General features: G+C 34.0%; 1 protein-coding gene and 1 long non-coding RNA gene across 2 annotated transcripts; one reads left to right on the forward strand and one right to left on the reverse strand.

The window, feature by feature from the left end:
• Positions 1-740: 740 nt before the first annotated feature.
• Otud6b (OTU deubiquitinase 6B) lies at positions 741-17880 on the reverse strand. The gene is made up of 7 exons (XM_026383390.2): positions 17700-17880; positions 16782-16933; positions 14492-14572; positions 9072-9384; positions 7007-7068; positions 4233-4339; positions 741-3543 (listed from the first exon to the last, which is right to left on the reverse strand). The coding sequence occupies exons 1-7, from the start codon at positions 17779-17781 to the stop codon at positions 3459-3461; spliced, it is 882 nt and encodes a 293-aa protein (XP_026239175.2). The 5' UTR covers positions 17782-17880; the 3' UTR covers positions 741-3458.
• A 185-nt stretch (positions 17881-18065) lies between these two features.
• On the forward strand, positions 18066-19481 carry LOC113178981 (uncharacterized). The gene is made up of 2 exons (XR_003300297.2): positions 18066-18215; positions 18326-19481. It is a non-coding gene; the product is annotated as an uncharacterized LOC113178981 (long non-coding RNA).
• The last annotated feature ends 1690 nt before the right edge of the window (positions 19482-21171 follow it).

Raw genomic sequence — 21171 nt, forward strand, 5'->3', positions numbered from 1 at the left:
GAGAATAGAAAGGGGAAAAAAAGAAAAAAAAATGAGAAACGGAGAAAAAGTCATTCACATTTGTTTAATAAATGTTTTAAAAAGTGTAAAATCACTAATTAAGGTCTCAGAAAACAATAAACCTGCTTCCTCAACTAGTTCATGACAACCTGTACCAGGAATTGTATTAACAATTTATTGCCAACACCAATGTGCACAAGCTTCTTAATGCTTCCATTTTTCCACACCAATAAAGTTTATTCTTTAGGATATGGAGGTGCTGGGGGTTGAACCCAAGGGTACTCTACCAATGAGGAACATCCCCTGCTCTTCTTACTTTTTGAGACAGGATCTCACTAAATTGCTGATGCTGGCTTTGAACTTGAAATTCTGCCTCAACCTCACCAGCTGCTGGGATTACAGCCTGTGCCACCATGCCTGAATCTTCTTTTTTGACACTTGTGAATCTTAGAAGAATTCATTCATCCTAAATAAATCTTCTTCATTATTCTAAAAAGTTCTAAGCTCCTACCTGGTTTCTAAGTACCATAGAGATTACTGTATTATCTCCCTCCACCCTGGGCATAATGCTGTATTCATATATTTATTGCAACTTCCTTAAATGCAAGAATCTGTGATTGCATTGTTCTTAGTTATGTTATATCTGAAGACAAAACAAAGGCTGAACAAAATTCTAAAGCAAAATGTGTTTTCTGTTTCTGAATTTTAAAAATATTGAAGAATGACAATGTGAACAAATATTGATTTAATTCATTCATCTTTTATTCTTTTGGCAAACATCAGATAATATGAGCAAAACTACATTGCTCACAATAGTTACACACATACTTTTTTTTTTGCTTTATACAAGCTGTAAACATATTTAAGTGGATAAAATTCTTGGCTAAAGACATATTCCAGAAATGACATATAATTTTCCAAATTAGGACAAAAGAAAGCTTATGTAATTTCCATTAGACCATCATCATACAGCAAACCAAATTAATATATGCTGCTTTTTTCCCCCCTCTGTAGTGCTAAGGATTGAACCCAGAGCCCTGCACATGCTGAGCAAGCCCTCCACCACTGAGCCATATCCCAGTATCATATGCTGTTTTTAAACTAGTATCTGCCATTTGGGGGTCGGGGTGGGGAAGAGCTTTTTTTTTCAGTTATACAAATATTTATCTGTAGTTTTATAAAAAACAGCTAACCATACAAATCTTGTTCATAACTGTACTGACCCTTTAAATTTTTTTAAAAAATTAAAAAGGTTAGCAGAAAGTAAGATAAACTGGGGATGCAGCTCAATAGTAGAACACTTGCTTTAGCAACTCTAGGCCCTAGTACCTTAAAAAAAAAAAAAAGAAAGAAAGAAAACCATATAATTAAGAATATTTTAACTCTTCTTGTTTAAAAAAGAAAAACACCAATGAGTTATTTTTAGAATACTTTTGATGATGGTGGAATTTATAATAACTAGGTTTCACAAAATTCTATTATTTCTTAATGCTGATATTTTAAAGTAACAGATTTACTTCAAAATACACCCAAAGCATTTAATATTCTTGGTTTCCTTCTTTTATAAATTTCAGATGCCCCAAAAAATTCAGATTAAAGGTAACAAAACAGGTAGCCTTCAGAATATATTGCTTGGAGGCAAAATGTACTTACTTGCTCTAGTTGACCACAGTCCTGACCAGCTTCCTACAGTGTTAACTGCTGGCCAGGTGTGACTGAAGCCTTTTTTCTTTGATATTGGAGATTGAACCCAGGGGCACTTAACCACTGAGCCACATCCCCAGTCCTCTTTTTATTTCTTTTATTTTGAGACAGGGTCTCACTAAGTTGCTGTGGCTGGCCTTGAACATGCAATCCCCCTGCCTCTGCCTCCCAAGCTGCTGGGATTACAGGCATGTGCCACCAAGCCCAGTCTGAAGCCATTTTTAATATTATAAACACAATATTTCCTCATAAAAATTATAATGGAGCAAAAATTCCAATGTTATAATAACATTATAAGTTCCCAGATACTTGTTTGATTTTCTCATACACTGTCATTTACCTGGCACATGATAATCAATCAATAAATACTTTGTGAATGAAAAAAAATTCAAATGTTATAAACTTGATGCTAAATCTTACCCCCTTATATCTTATATTTCTAACTTGGGAAAAACAGATCAAACCAAATAGATCTCATTTTCATAATATTTCCTTACATAATAAATTATCAGATACATTTGTGTATGTGGGTATTATCTCTTAGAAAGAACACTATTGTGACTGATCTGAAATTTAAAATTAATAATTCACACAGAAAACTACTGCAAACTTATTTTACTATGAAATTCTTGGTGCCCAAACAGTGGCTTTCAACTCAACCCTTTATACAACATAAGAATTCTCAAAATAATTGAGTTGAAGAAAGTGGCATTAATAACAAAATAGTGTCAAGGGCTTTTATCTAATCCTAGAGAATGAGCAGAAGGGGACAGATCTTGTAAGACAAACTGGAAAAGAGAAAGAACGTGAAGTAAATGTGGCCTTGGCACCTTTTGCACTGCAAAATCCTCAACTTGCAGAAGGAAAAGAATGAGAGGCCACAAAATGTCAGTTAGTGGAAAAGGATGCAGGGAAAGCAAAACAGCTGAGTAGTGAACAGAAACCACACTAGAAAATATAAAAATAGGCAGTGAAGAAGAGAATCAAGAGAGGGCACTAACTCCAGTCTGAAGTTCAAGAACAGCAAAGAGTAATAAATGAATTAGACAATGCTCTGTCATGTCTTGTTAAAGTTATACACAAATAAAAGGCAAATCTCTAATCTTTAGAGGTTTAAATTTGACAGTGAATATCTATTTACCTTTGACTTTGTCTCATTTCTTTAAACTTAATAACTGAATAAATATTTAGAAATTCTTAATTATTAAAGCAAGCTTCCTAGCTGCACTGACAGGCTACATAAAAACTTCACCCCACTAATCCCATCAACACTAAGGTAACTGAAGTCAAGTTCATTTTATAAGCATTAATTAAATTTGCCATCACAATACCACTTTATTATAATGACAGAGAATGAGTCATTTCACTTCTAGAAAAATTACACTGAAATTTTCTTTGGAAAATTTTAGTAGTGGGATGAAATTTTTAAACATTTAAAAATGTATCCTTAAACAGAACAAAATATCCAGGATGCTATATAAATAAAAATGATAAAAATGTATCAGTAAACAGGGTACGACCTTGGTCTATAAGTGATATTCTCCACATCAATTTTTAAGTTTCAAAATACCACTAACAGGATACTGGTTAAAGTTTATCTCTGACATATTTCTAAAAAGCCTGGTAGTAAGCTTATTTTTAAAATTGATTTAAGGTAGTTGTGTTTTCAGTAGCATTTAGAACAATTTAGCACTTGGTAGCAATACTCAGATCGGCACACTGTACTAAAACATAACTGTGTAACGTTTTGTAAACTAGCTGCAGTTTTCAGTAGCTGTGTTCACCAACCGTGCAACAGAATTATAATGTTCTCCTAATCCATATGCATGTCTCATATATCTGAAATGAAAAAAAAATGAGTAGTTTTGATTAATTTATTACATATAAATGCTTATTAAGTACATAAAACCAAGCACTGACAGTCCACAGAGGTATCATTCAATAGACTACATGAACATATTAGTTGAGTTCAACACTATTTGACAAGTATTGTCAGTATTTGACAAGTACTGTCTGCAAGTGGTTCAATCACACGAGGGAAAATGGAAAGGCTGAGATGCTAAGCGTTCAATAAGCTTAAATTCTTACCTAAACACAACCAGTAATGACTACCTTAGCAAGTTCAGCTAATGAACATTAAGACAAGAATAAATCCTCCATGCTGTACTTCAGAGATTTCTCAATCCAAAATACTCTTACAATATGAAGGAAAAAAATCTCTAAGGAATAAACAGGCAACAGTAATATAATTCAGCTTTTTCACGTGTTGGAACTTTATAAACTAGTCTTAAAATTTTGTAGCCTTTAGGAATAACTGCTCTTAACTCATGACCAAAATAAATCTCTTGAGGTTTAAACAATTACCTAAATCATATATATGGACAACACTTGTCTTTAATCTAAGATAAGCAGAATTAATTCAGCTAAAGACAGTGTTGATTAATCAACATATATAACCTAAAATCTTTTTATAATTTTTTTGTCTTCATTATAAAAATATAAAACAGTAAAACTTTCTAGGTACTTACACAAGTATTAATGGTTGTTTGGAATATTCTTCACCAACTACAATAGCAGGAGAATCTGCTTGTATTATCTCTATTGGTGTTTGTAAAATGTGAGACAGAGCTCTTAGCTATGGGGAGAAAAAATGTATTAGTAAGGAAAATAAAAATGTCAATCTTATCCCAACCATAGACTACTAAAGTACATGCATATGAACAGGGTAAGCAGTCAGAACAAGCATGTGCTCTGTTCCTAACCAGTAGTGGACAAATAAATATTTGTTGACTTAACAAATAAATATAATACTTATTAAATCAAAAGCAGGGATTCCTTTAACTCTGGCTACATAACAGTTTTGTAAAACCTTTTGTAAAACCATCAATGTCAAAGTTAGTAAGGTGGTATGATGGGTAAACTGAGTTTAATATACTGCTCTCTATTTTTTAATACACATGAACATTTCCATAACAAAGAGTTCTTGCATACCAATGTTTAAACACCAGATCAAAACAATAACAACTGGGGAGTGGGGGGACAACACAGGAAGTTTATTTTTTAAAAACTTTTCAGATGGTTCCAATGGAAAACCTGTGTTGAGAACCACTGTTCTATAATTTTCAAGGCAAGTTAGAATGAGATATGTATATAAATTGTACTGCTCTGTCAAGGAATTTCTAGCTGATGAACAAATAGACAACTTTAAGTAATTCCACAATGTACAATGTAAAATCAAGAGTGTAAGGCCTGATGAATACATTACTAATGAAATTAATGCTAACACTTTGTAGACTTACTATGACTAAACCCTCTAAGCACTTAAACACTTTATGTGTATTAATTCATTCAATCCTCAAAATGACTTGATGGGATAGGTACTAGTGTTGTTGTTATTGAAGTTTGTTTTTTAACCAGGGGGTTGAACCCAGGGGTGCTTATCCACTGAACCACATACACAGCTCTTTTTACTTTTTATTTTCAGACAGGATCTCGATAAGTTGGTAAGGCTGACTTTGAATTTGCAATCCTCCTGCCTCAGCCTCCTGAGTAGCTGTTGGGATTATAGGCATATACCACCACACCCAATTACTAGTGTTATTTTAAAAGAGCCAGAATCCCAGGCAGAGAAAAATTAAAAGACTTATCAAAGTCAAACATTAGAAAACTAAATGACCAGTGCTGAAATGAAGAAGTCTGAGTCTAGACAGAAAGTTCCTAAATAAATCAATTATTGCCAATCTTTGATCACAGTACCCTGTTATTTGCCACTTTATAAGAACATTACATGAAGAACACAGCCCTTGTATAAGTTTAGAAAAAAATGTAAAAAATTAATTCAAGAATATGGAAATAATTCTATGCTACACAGTGGCAAACACAATCCCATGCTCTATTTTGTAAAACACTCATTTGAAGCACATATTTCTTATGTCTAAAAGAGGTTTTTAAAAACTAATACAGAATGAAGGATGCAAAGCAAGCTTTAGAAATTTTAATATCCCTTCTAATTCTTCAGAAATAATAGAATTTCTATTTAAAATAAATCCACAGATAATTCATGAGTAAATGTCCTTCAATGGATGTTTTTAAAGTTTTTCTCAACTTAAACAGTTGAATAAACCTCCAATACTCACAGTAATGAATGACATTATATGAAAGTTCAAGCATTTTTATTCCTAATACTAGTCACAATACTACTATAAAAATTTCCTGAGTTTCTGAGACCCAGCAGAGAGACATACAAAACTAATGGGCATGGTTCCCTCTGGTGGAGAGGTACAAATATAGCACTACTAAGAAAAAGATCTGAGAAACATTCCTTTCACATCTTTGAAAAACAGAGTTCCTAAAGTGAATATATAGAGCCATAGACTACTCAAGACGACTAATCACCATTATACAATGTGATTAATAATACTTCTAGTTTCATCCATCTGGCATTTTAGATTACGAACTTTTGTGCAGGTACTTTTTTATTTAATGTTCACAAATGCTTGATGGAGTATACACAGGAATCATTAGGCATATTTGATAATTAAGAAACAAGCTAAAGAAGTTAACTGACAACCCTAGGTCACATAACAGAGAAATGGAAGGGAGAAGTTAGAACTTCAACCCAAGGCTAGACTTCTTAGCTTCTTTCTGATATCCCAGATTGCCCATCACCACTGGGTCTACTCAGGTGTTTTATTTTGTTATAATGAAACAAAGTTAACAGTAAGAGTTAAGAAGTAGTGATAAAAAGAACTCTTAATAGATCTTTATAAGTGACTGAACATATTGTTTTCTTATACATCAATTTTAATGCATCATCTAGTGCTTTCAAGTAAGTTAACTACCAATTAGGAATTCAAAACACAATTTTAATAGATGTGTTTTGGAAAGAGTTGACTTGTAATTTTACATAAAAATCATTTTCTATATTTAATGTTAAGAAGTTATTGTTCTAATAGTTATTGTTCATCAGCTGAGCCATTTTTTATAAGTCCACAATATCAAATATATTGGCACTAGCAGCATCACAAATGAAAACACCATTCCACCAGCTTCTCCAACACAGAGATCTAACACTGAGCTCTTAAAATGAAATAGTGCTTCTCTTACTTAAGGTAGATACTTTAATCAAAGGCAAAAGAATGTTAACTCCCTATTTCTTGGTCAGTCAAGAAATGGCAAATATACAAAGAAAATAAGTTTTCAAAGAGAAATTGGGATCAGATAAAAAAATGTCTTAAAATTATAGAAGGGATTCAGAAATAATTTAACAATGTACAATCACTATAAATAATTTCAAACTTACCTCAAGTTGGCCTCCCCATGCAGCTGTGTTTACAATATCATCACAGTACTTCTCAAACTCTTCTACAGAGAACAGATCAGAATATTGCACTTAATAATTTTCACACCTCATATTACAAGGGTTCTTTTTTACAGCTCCCACAACCCCTGATGAAAATGCCTAAGTCATGAACATCTCCCTTCCCTACCACCTCCCTCCAAAATTTAATCTACTTCCCAGATCCAGATTTAATTCATCTCACTTTTCCACCACCATTCTATCCAAGAGCAAAACAATGAGTTTCTGCTTTTCTCCCTCAACTTGAGGCCCAGAGACCAACATAAGAAACCTACTTTTCTCTCTTCATCTAATGCAATAATTCTCAAAACTGCCACCATATTCACTACCTTGACATGTGTTTTGAAGCCCAAATCTGCACACACAAGAATACCATGAAAGACTAAAATATGTAGCCTATCTATAATTATGCTTAACCCCAGTAAAGTGCAAGTGAGTTTAAACTCCTTTTCTGGAGATAGCATCAAATAGTATCTCTACCTCTTATTTCAGAAGCACTTAAATTATTTTACATTGGATCAGTTTTACCCAAGGAAAGGGATTTTTGGATCAGCCCTGGGAGGAGAAGTAAAAGACCTAATCTGAATTTACCATGGGCATGTTTTATTCCCACACTTTTTTATACAGCATGCTAAAGGAGTACAAACATCCTTTCTGCCCAGAGAGGGAAAGAGACTACAGGCATCTAGTAGAAAAACATGTTCCATGTATTTGCTTCAATCACTGTTAAATCCTCAGTGCTCAGAACAGCACCTTGCATCCTGCCTGGCATACAGTGGGCTTCAAAGAATATTAACTGAATATAGATAATGAACTCTTTTTTTATATATTTTTCTCTGATCAGCATAATGAATTTTTACCTCCTCTCAAATGTCCTACTATAGTCAGAATTAGGGAGTTTCAGTATAAATAATTCAGTAATCATGTCAAAAATAAAGCATAGGACACTTTGTCATGTTATTTCTACACATATCAAAATATAAAGCAAAATGCGTTTTGGATGCCAAAGAAATCCTGGTTATTTAGAAAATAATAATGACCTAAAACAGCAAGAGATATGGAGAAATTAGTTGGCTATGGGATCAGATATGCTTATAGTCATGTGTAGGCCATACTTACTAAAGGAGACCTAATCAACTGTTTAGTGTTCATTCTCATCTTCTGTATCATGCTCTGGAGGGCAAACTCAATTAAAGGAAAGTCCACCTTAACCTCCTACTCTCCAACCTATCCTGGCCACATGATTTGCTTCTATTGATTACTTTATAATCTGTGATCTTCTCTCAAAGATTAAGTTGCTTCTATTCTTTTTTTTTGAGGTACTAGGGATCAAACCTAGGCAAGGCCTTATGCATTTTAGGCAAGCACTCTACCACTGAGCCACAGCCCCATCCCCTATTTTTACTTCCCTGAAACCCTTTCAGATAATTTACTTGCTCTCCCTTTCATTTAAATATGCATTTTTTAACTTCACTATAAATACTTTATATTAATTATCAGAAATATTATAGAAAATAAAGCAGGTTATTAACTAGTTTATTTTTGGTCTAGCAAAATAAAATTTTTCTCACATAGTAATTTTCCTAATTATAGCTCATTGAGAATAACACAAATTTCCCACAGTATAGAGTAAAAAAAAAAATAGTTTTCATAATCATTCTCAGCTTGTGGTCTAAAAGCCAGTACATCCAGTCACTGGTCAAAGCTTACCTCTTTATGCTTAACTTTATTAAATATGAACACATTATTTTCAATAATAATGATTAATCCTATTCCTACTTTTATCTCATATAAAATAATACACAAAGTGGTTGTGTATGTAAGAGATTTGAATAAAGTAAGATGTGATTGCATCTATTAAAATTATGGAAAGTAATTCTCCCTAAATTTTGTGATGTTTTCTCCTCATTAGGGCTATATGGGTTCTTTTTATGCTCAGTACTAGGAAGAGCTTTACTTAAAAACAACCATAACCATTAATAAAACATAGTAAAGAAAAATGCATTACCTGGAGTATACATATTTCCTGAATTAGGATTCGTTAAAAATGGCAAAAAGTCTTCCACATGGCTTTGCATATATTCAGCAGTTTGACTTCTTAAGGCAGCCACAGTCACAGCACAGTCCTGTTCTTTCAGTTGATCCTCAATGGCTCTATACATACAGTGGCCATCAGATGGAATCTGTTTAATTTCCAACTCTCTGGCTGCCAATATCTGAGCAAGTTTTTCACTTTCTATATGTCTAGCTCCAGATAAGTTCTCAATTTCAGCTTCAGCTATCCTTTCCTCCCGCTCCTTTTCCAATGCAGCTTTCTTTTCCTAAGATGAGAATACAGGAAAGTTAATTCATAATAATCAGGACTAATTCTCACTTATTAAGGGGATAGAGATATATGATTCTCAAAACTTTTTGCCATTTTTCTCCATTCTCCCACAAGCATTATTATATTGACCATCCTGTCACTTGTAGAATATTCTACACCATAAATTCCTTTAAATGCAAACTATTTTACTCACTTGATCTGTGGGCCCTACTATCTAGCTCTGTACTGGGACAAAAGAAAGTCCTTCCTATGGAGTGTATTTAAAAAACTAATACAGGGCTGGGATTGTAGCTCAGCGGTAGAGCACTCCCCTAGCACGGGTGGGACCTGGGTTCGATCCTCAGCACCACATAAAAATAAAGGCATTGTGTTGTGTCCATCTACACCTAAAAAATAAATATTAAAAAAAAAAAACTAATGCCAAGTTTCTAAAAATTTTACCTGCTGATTTTAAAGTACTGTCTTAAGATTGAGTCATCCTAGGCCTTAAAGTACTTCATCATATTCAAGCCCAGGTTAACCTAAGCTTCTTAACTTATTACTCCACAAGTGCGACATAAATATGCTCAAAACTTTAGAAGGGTACAGGCAGACATTCTTTTTATCTAGCTTAAAAAAAGTGTACACTTATGTATATATGTAAATATATACATCTCTCTTTATATAGAAATATGTAAAGATCTATAGATATCTATACACATATACATATATAGATACCTATACACAGATATACATACATATGTCTATAGATATCTATATATGTATACACACATATACATAATTAATAAAGTAACTAATTAAAAAACTCCTATTTACAAAAAAATTAAAATACTACAGATAGATCAAAGTTCTCCTGAAATACCATTGTCATCTCAGTACTTTCTTTAGTGGTTTGGTATGTATCTTTCCAGATTGTTTTCTGATGCATTTTAATAAACACAGCATACTTGTATAAAATGTAAAACAAATGCTTTAAATAAATGCTCAATTTACTTTACTTATTCAAACACCTTAAGAGATCTTCCCATGAAAGCATATGTAAGGATGGGGTTGGGATGAGGTCAATGAGAGATTTGTAACACAAGTGATGTGGAAAGATTGGAGGAGGAAACGATTCCTGACAGCTAAACTAGTAAGGATCACAAGTCAGACAGCACTATGTTTCAAAGGTAAAAACAGTTCACAAAGCTAGAGTACCACATTAAAATGTCAAGAGATGATATGGAGGCTAAAAAGATAGGGATATAGTTAATATATATTAAATCTATGCTTATAAAGCATAAAAAAACTAGAGGAATATATACAAAATATCTGTAGTGCTTTTTTTCTGGATGGTAGCATTAAAATACATTGTATTTTAGTGTGTGTGCTTGTATCCATGTGCTTTCTTTAGCTTCTAATTCACTACCATGAGTTATTTTATTTGTACACTCAGGGAGGAAACTGGTTTTCAATTTAAGAGAATAAAAATAGTAAAATCAAATTCTAAAAATCTTAACATTTGTAGTGAATCACAGTGAAGGAGTTTGTAATCCAAGAGTAGAAAAAGTAAAGACATCCCTACTTCTAGCTCTAACTCCTCTTGGGGCTAAAGAAGTGAATGGGAAACAAATTTCAATTAACTCATTGCCACAATACTTGTACTATCTGCCTGTTATGTGCCATGTTAGATGATCTTGAACTGATTTCTAAGTTCCCTGAATCAAAACAGTAATATCTCTCTAACAAAACACAAGCCTGTTTGGGATTTACCTCCCAACTTCAACAAAGACAGAAGTAACATGAACTACCTATCTACAAATATGAATCACAGGACATAATATCTTAAAACACAAGATGGCACTATTACTTTATAACAAGCTAACAGTTTCAGAGGGGAGAGGAAGAGTAAGCACCTTGGATATCATCTAATCTAAACCACGCCCCCCATTTTCCTCTTCCAAGGAAACAGATACATAAGGATTTCCAAAGCCATACAGTTAGAGCAGAACAGGGGCCAAGAACAGAAAGCTCCATCTATTCAGGCACCTGAATCAGAATAAGAGTTGGAGCAGACGGAAGCTGAGTTAATGATGTCATGCACTTTTTTTGCTGGAGGAGTAGAACTTCATTCTATACACAAAACCCTAAAGATTTCTAAACTACCAATCATTTTATTTTTTTTTTCCCCTCATGTTTTCCTTCAGTATTCCCAGGTAATTGGGTTTTCTCTCCAGTATACTGGGTGGGAAATCCTTTGCATTCTTTTCTTTGCAATGTAGTTTCCCAACAGCATTAGACATTGGTTTTTTACACATCATACTGGAGACAGAATGGCATCAATGACATTAAATGAAAATGTATATACGATAAAAATAGCATGGAACATATAAATATTTTTAGAATTCAATTCTAACTTCTACTTTGGGCTTTTTCCACTAAGCCAAAAAGCATCCAAGTTTTTTGAAGTACTAAAATATTCCTGTGTCTTTCCAGATTAAAAATAAATGATGTGCTCCACAATATTCTACAGTACTCTTATACAATAAATCTTCAAACATTTTTCCTGTGGTTTCATACCAAATTGTATCTTTTCCATAAACAAACACCATTAATTAAGTGGTTTTTATTCCTTAGTATTTCAGCTAAAAGAAAGGTTCCAAATAATATAATATCAATTGTCCATCCTGATTTCGGACTCCATTTCCATAAGTATCATAAACATTCAGGGTTTTCTGTTCTAAAATTCCATTAACATAACCAAGTATTAAGAAACTGTACATTATGGGTATTTTTTCTGCCATCTGTTAAGCAACTAACTTTAAAAGCTACTAAATTTTATGACAGTATAGCTGAAAAAGGTATTAACTTTAATTAGGAGAAAAGCAACACAAATTTTTGAGAAAAGTAAGGGAGTTTGTTTTGTTGCCTAAGAGTCCAGGTAGGGATGAATAAGGAGAGTTATAGCCTTATGTTTTCTGGAAATAAGTAGGCTATTGTAGGATGTATCAATTAGTAATCAGAAGTAATTCCTAAAACACAGTTATGCTGCCAGCACACAAAATTTCTAACCTTTCGTTCTTAATCTATAGAAACTAGGTGACAACTGTGAAGCCATCACTAAAAGAAAGCCTATTACAAAGAGAGAGAGCTGAATTAGACGATCTCCAAGAGAGCATGAAATCTACATTTCATTATTCTTTTTTTTTATAATACTTTTTATACCTTTATTTTGTTTATTTAGTTTTTTTTTTTTTAAAATGTGGTGCTGGGGATAGAACCCAGTACTTCATGCATGCTAGGCAAACGCTCTACCACTGAGTCACAATGCCAGCCCTACATTTCATTATTCTTTAAAATTCACAATCAAAATATTTGCTCTACAATCAAATTCTATACAAATATGAAAAATGTTTGACCATGTACAACTTAATCAACTTCCAAACAAAGGGCTCTCAGATTTCATTTTTTTAAGAAACATACTATACTGTGCTTAACACAGTTAACAACACTTTGATTTGTTGAACCATTAGGTCTCCAGGCATTGTGTTAAGGGTTCTGGCAGTATATTATTTAATATTCATAAGAGTCATATGAAATAAGTATTATTTCCCCTCATTTTAGAAACATGAAACTAAAGTTTAAAGAAGTTAAGACTCTTGTAAAGCAACAACAGTAAATGAAATAAAAATCCCATGTGGGGCTTGACATGTGGCTCAGTTGTAGAGTCTTTTCCCAGCATGCATGAAGCCCTGGGTTTGATCCCCAGTACTGCAAACACACAGACATACACACTAAACTCCAAGCTCAACTAAATTAGACACTACTAAAATGCAAAGCCAGCTTTAAAATATGTATTTCAATCCTAGAAAACATCAAGTATTAGTAAAATAATATTTGGAACTAAAAGAATTGGGTTTAAACCTTTTTTTCCCCCCAAAGTAAAAGAGCCTTAACTATCCAATCTCATTCCCATAATATTAAGATCATTAACTCACTACTTCAAATACATAAGTTTCTCTTTAGCTCTTTATAATACAAATTTCATTCCCACATTTGTTCTTATGCATTCTATTTCTCCTATTTGAAATATCCTAACTAAATATTTTTAGTTTTTTTTATTTTTGTATTTTCTTCAAGTTCTAAATCACTTAACATAATGAAACTTTCCCTTCTCTGAATCTTTTTTTAATACATTAACTTTTATGATTTGTTAAGAGATTTTTTTTTTGAAAGAGAGAATTTTTCTTTTTAATATTTATTTTTTAGTTTTCAGCGGATACAACATCTTTGTTTGTATGTGGTGCTGAGGATCGAACCCGGGCCGCACGCATGCCAGGCAAGCACGCTACCGCTTGAGCCACATCCCCAGCCCTTCTCTGAATCTTTATTGTAATTAACCATTACAAAAATATCCACATAATTCTGTGAAAATTTTTTATACCTATATATCTTGTTTAACTTCTAGGTTCAAATCCTTCCTTCATTACTTAGTACCATAGTTTTTGAACCAGGGTTATACATCACAATCACCTAGAAACACACTCTACAGATTCTAAATTAAGCCTGGGATAATACATTTGTTAAACAAACACAATTCCTTTGCACTTCCCCTCCCCACCATCACCTTCCTAGAGAAGTGTAAACTGTATTTCCTATAAGTGCCAATTCACTGAGCACTGGCACTCTTCCCTTCTCTAAATGTTGACAGACATATAAAATATACATCCTGTGCTTGCTCAGCTCATTGCTACCTTCATAACCTTACATGTAGCAGAGGCCCTTTTCCATCTTCATTAGCCAGAACTGGATGAGCACTCATTCTTGACCCTACTAACAAATGAGCTTTTCCTATCTACAAGTCTTATTTTAGGCCTATATTTTTCTCTATAAAAAGGGGATAAGAAATTCTATTTTATAGGATTATTGTGAGGCCTAAATGAGACTGCATTTTTCACATAAACAGCTTGACATAGTATCTGAGACACAGCAAGTCCTTAATAAACCCTGACAGGAACTACTTTGTATTTTTTTTTCCTATACCCTTCTTATACAACATCTAAGATAGTATTAACCTGCAACAGCAACATTAACTTATGTATTTGGTGACATGGCTTTCATACCCGTCTCTTCTGTGCTTTCGATATCCGAGGAGGCTGATTTTCAAGTGCCAAGTTTGAAATATTAACAGCAACAGAATCTATCTGAAGGAAACAAAAAGTATTAACAAGTCAATTAAAAATACTTTAAAATTATTCAAGCATTAGGTCACTAAATTATAATGAAAATCACACATACTTCCAATTGATATTTCATATTTGAATAGCAGCACTAGACATCAAATTAGATAATATGGTTTGTCTCCTTTCTCTATTTTTATGAGAGAATTTATTAGCGTCCCAAGAAATCTCCTTACTGTTCTTCAAAGACAATGGTTATTCTACATGCCTTCCTTCCTTCTTGGAATGTCTACTCCATTAATCTAAATACTGTACTTTCTATAATTGCCAATTCATTTGAGCATTGGCACTCTTCCCTTCTCTGAATGATGACAGTACATATAAAATATATGTCCTATGATCATTCAGTTCATTACTACCTTCATAACCTTAAATGTGCCAGAGGCCCTTCTCCATCTTAATTAGCCATAACTTGATGGTACTCATTTTTGACACTACTAATAAATGAGCTTTTCCTAGCTTTTGCTATCTACAAGTTGATAATTATAGGCAGAAAATGTTTATAATACCATTAGATATTATAACTAATTTTAATACTCAAATGGCTACATATGTATTTGCTGAAGTAAGAAAATCAGATTCTTCATTTCTTCTATTAGGATGAATAACTAGTATTAAATATCTACACATTAAGCTAGTTCTTAGTATGACATATACATAAAACTCAAGGCCTCTAAGACATGCAGTCAAAAATCTCAAGAGACTACATCTCCCAATTTATCAAAATGTCAAAATCAGATAAAGACTTCAGAGAGTGGTTACCAACTTGACTGAAATTAAGAATCTTAAAAGGATTTTTCAAAAGATTCTACTAAAAGTCACAGCCATATTGAAAACAGGCAAGATACAGAAAAGCATTTGAAAACCAAAAAGCAATGATATAAGAATTTAGGTAGGGTTCAAAGAGAAAGCTTTTTAATTTAATGAAGAAGATAATAAATCAAAGTAGAATGGGAATTTGTATTTTAACAGGTAAAGAATATGTAGCTTAACCATCAAACATTTTTGTCCTTGGAAACCTGGGAAAAAAACTCAATAATGAAGGCCTAAGAGAGGAAACAAAATTATTTTGCTAACAGAAGTAATCAAAATAGTATAGTGAAGACAATTACGAATATCACAATCACGACAACACAATTAAACACCTGGAGAATCATGCCTTGTTTTCTGTAGATAAAAGTAATTATAGGACAAAGAAGCCCAGGATCCTGCAGACAGGCGAATAAAATTTAAAAAGAAATTGAGACTATGTTTAATAACAACTACTATAAATCAGTACAAATTGCTTCCCTTGTCAACATCAAAAATGAATCAAAGAAAATTTAATTGTGGCAGAGAAGATTTTATATAAACATAAGAACTTCCTAACCACCAAAAATGGTGAGGTTTTAGAGTCTATGATCCTTTGTATGCAAAACCCTTGCAATAAACTGCTATACTATACATGCTATGACAGTATTCAGAAAAAATAAGATGGTTCTGATTTTGACTTCTGCTTGGCACTTTATAGCTGTTGTGACTTCATAACAAAGTTCTTAAATCTCTAACCATCTTTCCCACAGGAATTGTGGTATTATCCACACTTGATTCACCGATAATATCATAGAGTATTACCAAGGATTAAGTAAAATAAAACAAAGTGCTTGGCACATATAAATTAGCTACAATGATAAATATTAGTTCAAATGATGGAAGTTAGCCTGTTTACATTTACCCAAAAAACATCAGTAACATTTCATTTATTATAACTTGTTCATAAAGCATTTTCATAATTTAAAAATGATTTCACATTTGTTGTCCCATTTGATTTTTATAAGAACTTGTGATTAGACAGCAGAACTATGTGTCATATTACATGTAGGGGAGTTTGGCCAGGTTAGAATCTTATACTGTGGCAATTCTGAGACAAGAAGTCTGATCTTGCAACTTTCATTTGGTGAAGCTTTATCAATCTGCTCATCTTCTGGGTAAGTAAATAGGTAAAGAGAGTACCTTTCTTGTTGATTTCCTTTACAAAAACTAACTGACATGTTACCCTGGCCTCAAAAATATTAATAAAAGATTATGCGTGAGTATTACTGAGTGACTTCATTTCTATACGAATTTCATGATTTTGTATAATAAACAGTTGTTTTCAAATGATGTAAGCAGAGATAAACATTATTTCACATGCCTTATTCTCCTTGCAAGTCAGTCTCAATTGCTCCAGTTCCTCTTTATGTTTCTGTTCCATTTCTTTTTCCAACTTAGCAACATCTTCAGTGAGTTGCTTCCTCCTTTTTTTGTCATTCTTGGGAACAGCATTCTTCATGCTCTGAATTTTGGCTACAAAGGCACCAAAATCATTAAGTCAGAAATAAGAGAAAATGGGAAACAGTAAACAAATAGATGGGAAGGGGAGATAGGTACAAAAAAAGTAACTACAGAAGCAAGAGGTCATAACATATCAGCTACAGAGAAGAGCCCAGATGAAGCTTGAGACCATATAAGAATACAAAAAAGTCTTAATAAAATCTTAAATTGGTGTAATTTATTTGGGGGGACAGGAGGAGGAAAATGGGAAAAAAACAAACATTAAGTGAAGCAAGTTGTCAACTATTTAAGTATCCCTTCTGAGCCCTCTAAACTGAGGTGAGACAATTAAAAAGGCATCCAATAGGGGCTAGAGATGGAGCTCAATAGAAGAACCCTTACCTAGCATGAGCAAGGCCCAGCAAAGTAAACACACACACACACACACACACACACCACTCATTAAGGTCAAGCATCGGTAACCAGGGCAGAAAATGGGGAAGGGAGGCAGAGTGGAGTCGGGAGAGAATCAGATTTGGTCCAAGACTTTGTCTCCGCGGTATTCTCAGAACTAGCCACTTGGGAGGCACAAATTAGTGGTAGCCGAGTTCAGAAGAGAAAGCCTCTGAAGGCTGCGGGATTAAGGCGCCTCTGGTCGGGGGATGAGGGACAGAAAAGGCCACTCCTTACTTTGGGGAAGTCTGGGAGGATCCAGGTCAGTCATCCCTTCAGATTGCCCAAAGCCGATCTGACCCGCGCCTTTCCCAGGCTTCTAAATTCCTACTTCCTATCCCATCACCTTGCAACTCCTTCTTCTCTTTGCGATGCCTTCTCATCAGCTGCTCCTCCTCATCAAGCTCTTCGGTCAAGTCTGATTCCATGACGACCGGGTCGCCAGGCACACGCGTTGGAGAAAACCTGCAGCACGAGCCTAGCAGACACCTTCCACCCCTCAACCCTCACCCAATGCGCCATTGGTCGCTGCTGAGACCCAGCCCCGCCTTCGAGGCGGCACCAGATCAGAGACCAGCCATTGGAAGGAGGAGGAAAGTTGAGAGGGGCTTTGCGCACGCGCACTACCGTGACCCAACTCGATGGGCGGGGCAGCGAAGGAGGAAGCGCGGAAGTGTAGTGCAGCCCCGTCGGCCGCACAGCTACGCGGCAGGCTATTGGCCCTCGCGGGAGGCGCGGGGAGATGACATAACGGGAACCATTTTGGATATTATTCAGTTTTGTGCGGTACTTGGAAAGTACTTCGTCAATTTTGAACTTCGATGATTTTGGGCTGCCTTTGCTCAGAAGAGCTGTTGGAAAGGTAAGAAAAACAAAACATTTTAGTAAAACCGTGGATTATTATTATTAATAGGGCATTTGGGGCTACGTCCTTATACGATAGAGGATTAAGTTCGATTGTTTTTTTTCAAGGTCATAATACCGCAGTTCAGAAGAAAACCAACAGATCGACCCAACCGAGAAGATGCCTCCTCTTGAAGTGGATATACCAGTGGTACCCGTGGAAATACAAGATATGGAAAGTATTAAGCGTCGTATAATAGAGGAGATTAAAGACCTATGCTTAGTGATGAGGAAAGTTATGTCAGAGCACTTGGAAGGCTTCAGGGAGTTCGAGTTAATAAAAATGTGTAAGCCGGATTGGCCACCAAGTGAGACAACCAAAGTAAATGCCAAACAAGAGGATGTAGAGAAAAAGGGAGATGAAATCAAGACAAGAGGAGAAAAAGAGAATTAGAAGGGGAATGCAGGAGAAACAGCCTACGCATAATAGAAATACCCGAAACAGGACAGAGCAAATGAAGCTGAAATAATAAAACTAACTAACTAACTGAGGAAACTTTTCCAGAGTTGAAGGTCTGCAAATGGAAAAGGCTCACAGGGTACTTTTAAAAATTTAATGAAAAGGAAGCAACGCCTAGACATATTCTGGTGATTTTTTAAATTTTCGAGGATAAAGAAAAACTTCCAGATATCCAGACAAAGAAAGCAGGTTACCGAGAGAGCAGCAAAACTCAGGCTGCCTTTAGGTTTTTCTTGGGCAGTTCTAAATGGCGGAAGACAATGGAACGGTATCAACAAAATTTTATGGGTAAATCATTTTGAACCAGGAATTATATACCCTGCCAAGTTTTTTTTTTTTTTTTCTGTTTGCAGGCAATTGGAAGATAGATATGCAGAGGTTAAGAAAATATATATCAACTAAGAACCTGCTCTGAAAGTCTTGCTGATTTACTGCAGCCGGTAGAGAATGTGAATTAAAATAAGTAGGGAGGCAATTGTATGAAAGAATTAATGGTAAGCATTAAAACTAAAGAGCATTGCATTTCCTTTGTTACATGTAAGGTAATAAAGCTAAATATAAAAATAGATTTGTAAGCAGCATGTAAAATTTTTAACTTTGTAGTTTTAAGCTGCCAAAAGGCAAGCCAAATACTCAAATGTATTGGTCAAATATTGTTTTATTTTTGCCATGTAGTATTGTAGCTAAAAACACGTGTTGTTAAGCTAAGAAAGAAAAGGGCTTTGTCACTGTGGAAAGGACATGTACAATAAAGACTGTACTTAATCTGACAAAAGTTGGAAAATGGCAGTTTTATTTCCCTATATGTTTAATTATAGAATGAAAAACAAAAACTGACGAGTTTGTCCTTATGTATCAATATCAGTAATACTGATAATGTAGGAAGAAAAATTCCAAACCACTGGTGGGGAAGGCTAGATAAAACCTTGTTTGATATACTGGATTGGGAAAAACAATAGTTACTCTGTCATACAGTAGTTGATGTAATTTAATTTGTCATGAAATTATGGACAAAAATATAATATATACATTCCAAGTCAGTCTATCTTATGCATCAGCATTGCCTGAAAACTTACTAGAAGTGTGGTATGCTAGGTCAATAGCATCATGGTATTAGATTATGAAATACTAGCTAAACATCTTCAAGACTTTTCCCTTAGCATAGTGCAGCATACATTACGGATACTCCGTAAATGTTAATCGCTATTGGTATTAACTAGAAACAGTTTTGCTTAAATAGTAGTATTGTAGAAAAGATTCTAAAATTTTAATCTATATTTGAATTAAAGATTTGGTCACATTTCCCAAATATTCCAGTTGTTAACTTTTGGGTAGACTTAATTCAACCCATGTCCTGATATTTCCTAGGTTTCTGGATAAAACCAAAGATCTATCTATAAAAGTAACCAAAGACCTGAAGTAATCATCTAATTGGTGACATAGATAAATAGAAGTATTGGCAATAATTGTAACAGTAGCTCTAGTAAGTTATGAGGCTTTTTAAATTCTCCAATGATGATCTCTGAAGGTGATACCACCATTGTATTAGTAAGCATGGACTAACCCAGTGGTTTTTAAACTTGAATGTGCCCACCAATTGCCTAAAGATTATATTAAGATGCAGATATTGATTCATTGTGTTTGGATTAAGATTTTTCTTCCAAACTCCTGTGTGTTGCTAATGCTGTCTTCAAAGTTCCACACTTTGAAGTAAAACAATATAAAACCTGTACTTCATCTATTGACCATGAAAACGAAGCTCAAAGCGGTAATTGGCTTAAGTCATGTGGTAAATATCAAAACCAATTCTGATTCCAAGACTAATTTCTTTCTCGTAATTTCTTCCTTCCTTTCATCCATCCTACAGCATCTTTTCAAAAGATTGTTGTGAAAATAAGTTATATAATTATTAATCTGAGAAGGAAGAGCGCTCACTACTTCAGACAAGTTATACTGAAAATGGTGTTTCATAAAGAGGAGAAAATGAGTTTTGTTTGGAACATGTTAAGCAGGCTTTGTGAGAGCGACATCTATAGACAGATCAGACAGCTATTTGCAAATTAATTTCAAATTTCACTTTATTATTGACTAATACAATTTCAGTGCTAAGAAAAAAACAAAAGGAAATAAGAAAAGGAAAGGAGATTGAACTTTTAAGGAACACCTGTATATAATGGGTAGTCATTTAGATTTGCACTTCAAATTGAATTAAATATTGAAAATAATGCATGGTAGTCAGTGCTATACACGAGTAATCAGAAGCATGGGGGGATTGTGTTAGATTTGTTTTTTAATTTATAATTTGTGACCTATTTTAAAAAACCTATAATGACATACCCATTTTTCCTTTATATGATTCAAAGTAGTTCACTACTTCGTGTCTGTGTATAGTTGATATCAGTGGTAATGTTCTATAAAAACACTCAAAAGTATGTTTAGTACCTGGATGCAGTGG

The sequence above is a fragment of the Urocitellus parryii genome, chromosome 7, assembly GCF_045843805.1.
Source record: "Urocitellus parryii isolate mUroPar1 chromosome 7, mUroPar1.hap1, whole genome shotgun sequence".
Lineage (NCBI taxonomy): Eukaryota > Metazoa > Chordata > Mammalia > Rodentia > Sciuridae > Urocitellus > Urocitellus parryii.

Bases quoted from the DNA above. Each gene is read 5' to 3' on its own strand.
- Otud6b (XM_026383390.2), bottom strand. From the start codon at position 17,781: ATGGAATCAGACTTGACCGAAGAGCTTGATGAGGAGGAGCAGCTGATG. The intron at 16,934-17,699 runs GTGATGGGATAG...GTGCCTTTGTAG, and splicing joins AGAGAAGAAGGAGTTGCAAG to CCAAAATTCAGAGCATGAAG. The intron at 4,340-7,006 runs GTAAGTTTGAAA...TTCTCCCCATAG, and splicing joins CATGGGGAGGCCAACTTGAG to CTAAGAGCTCTGTCTCACAT.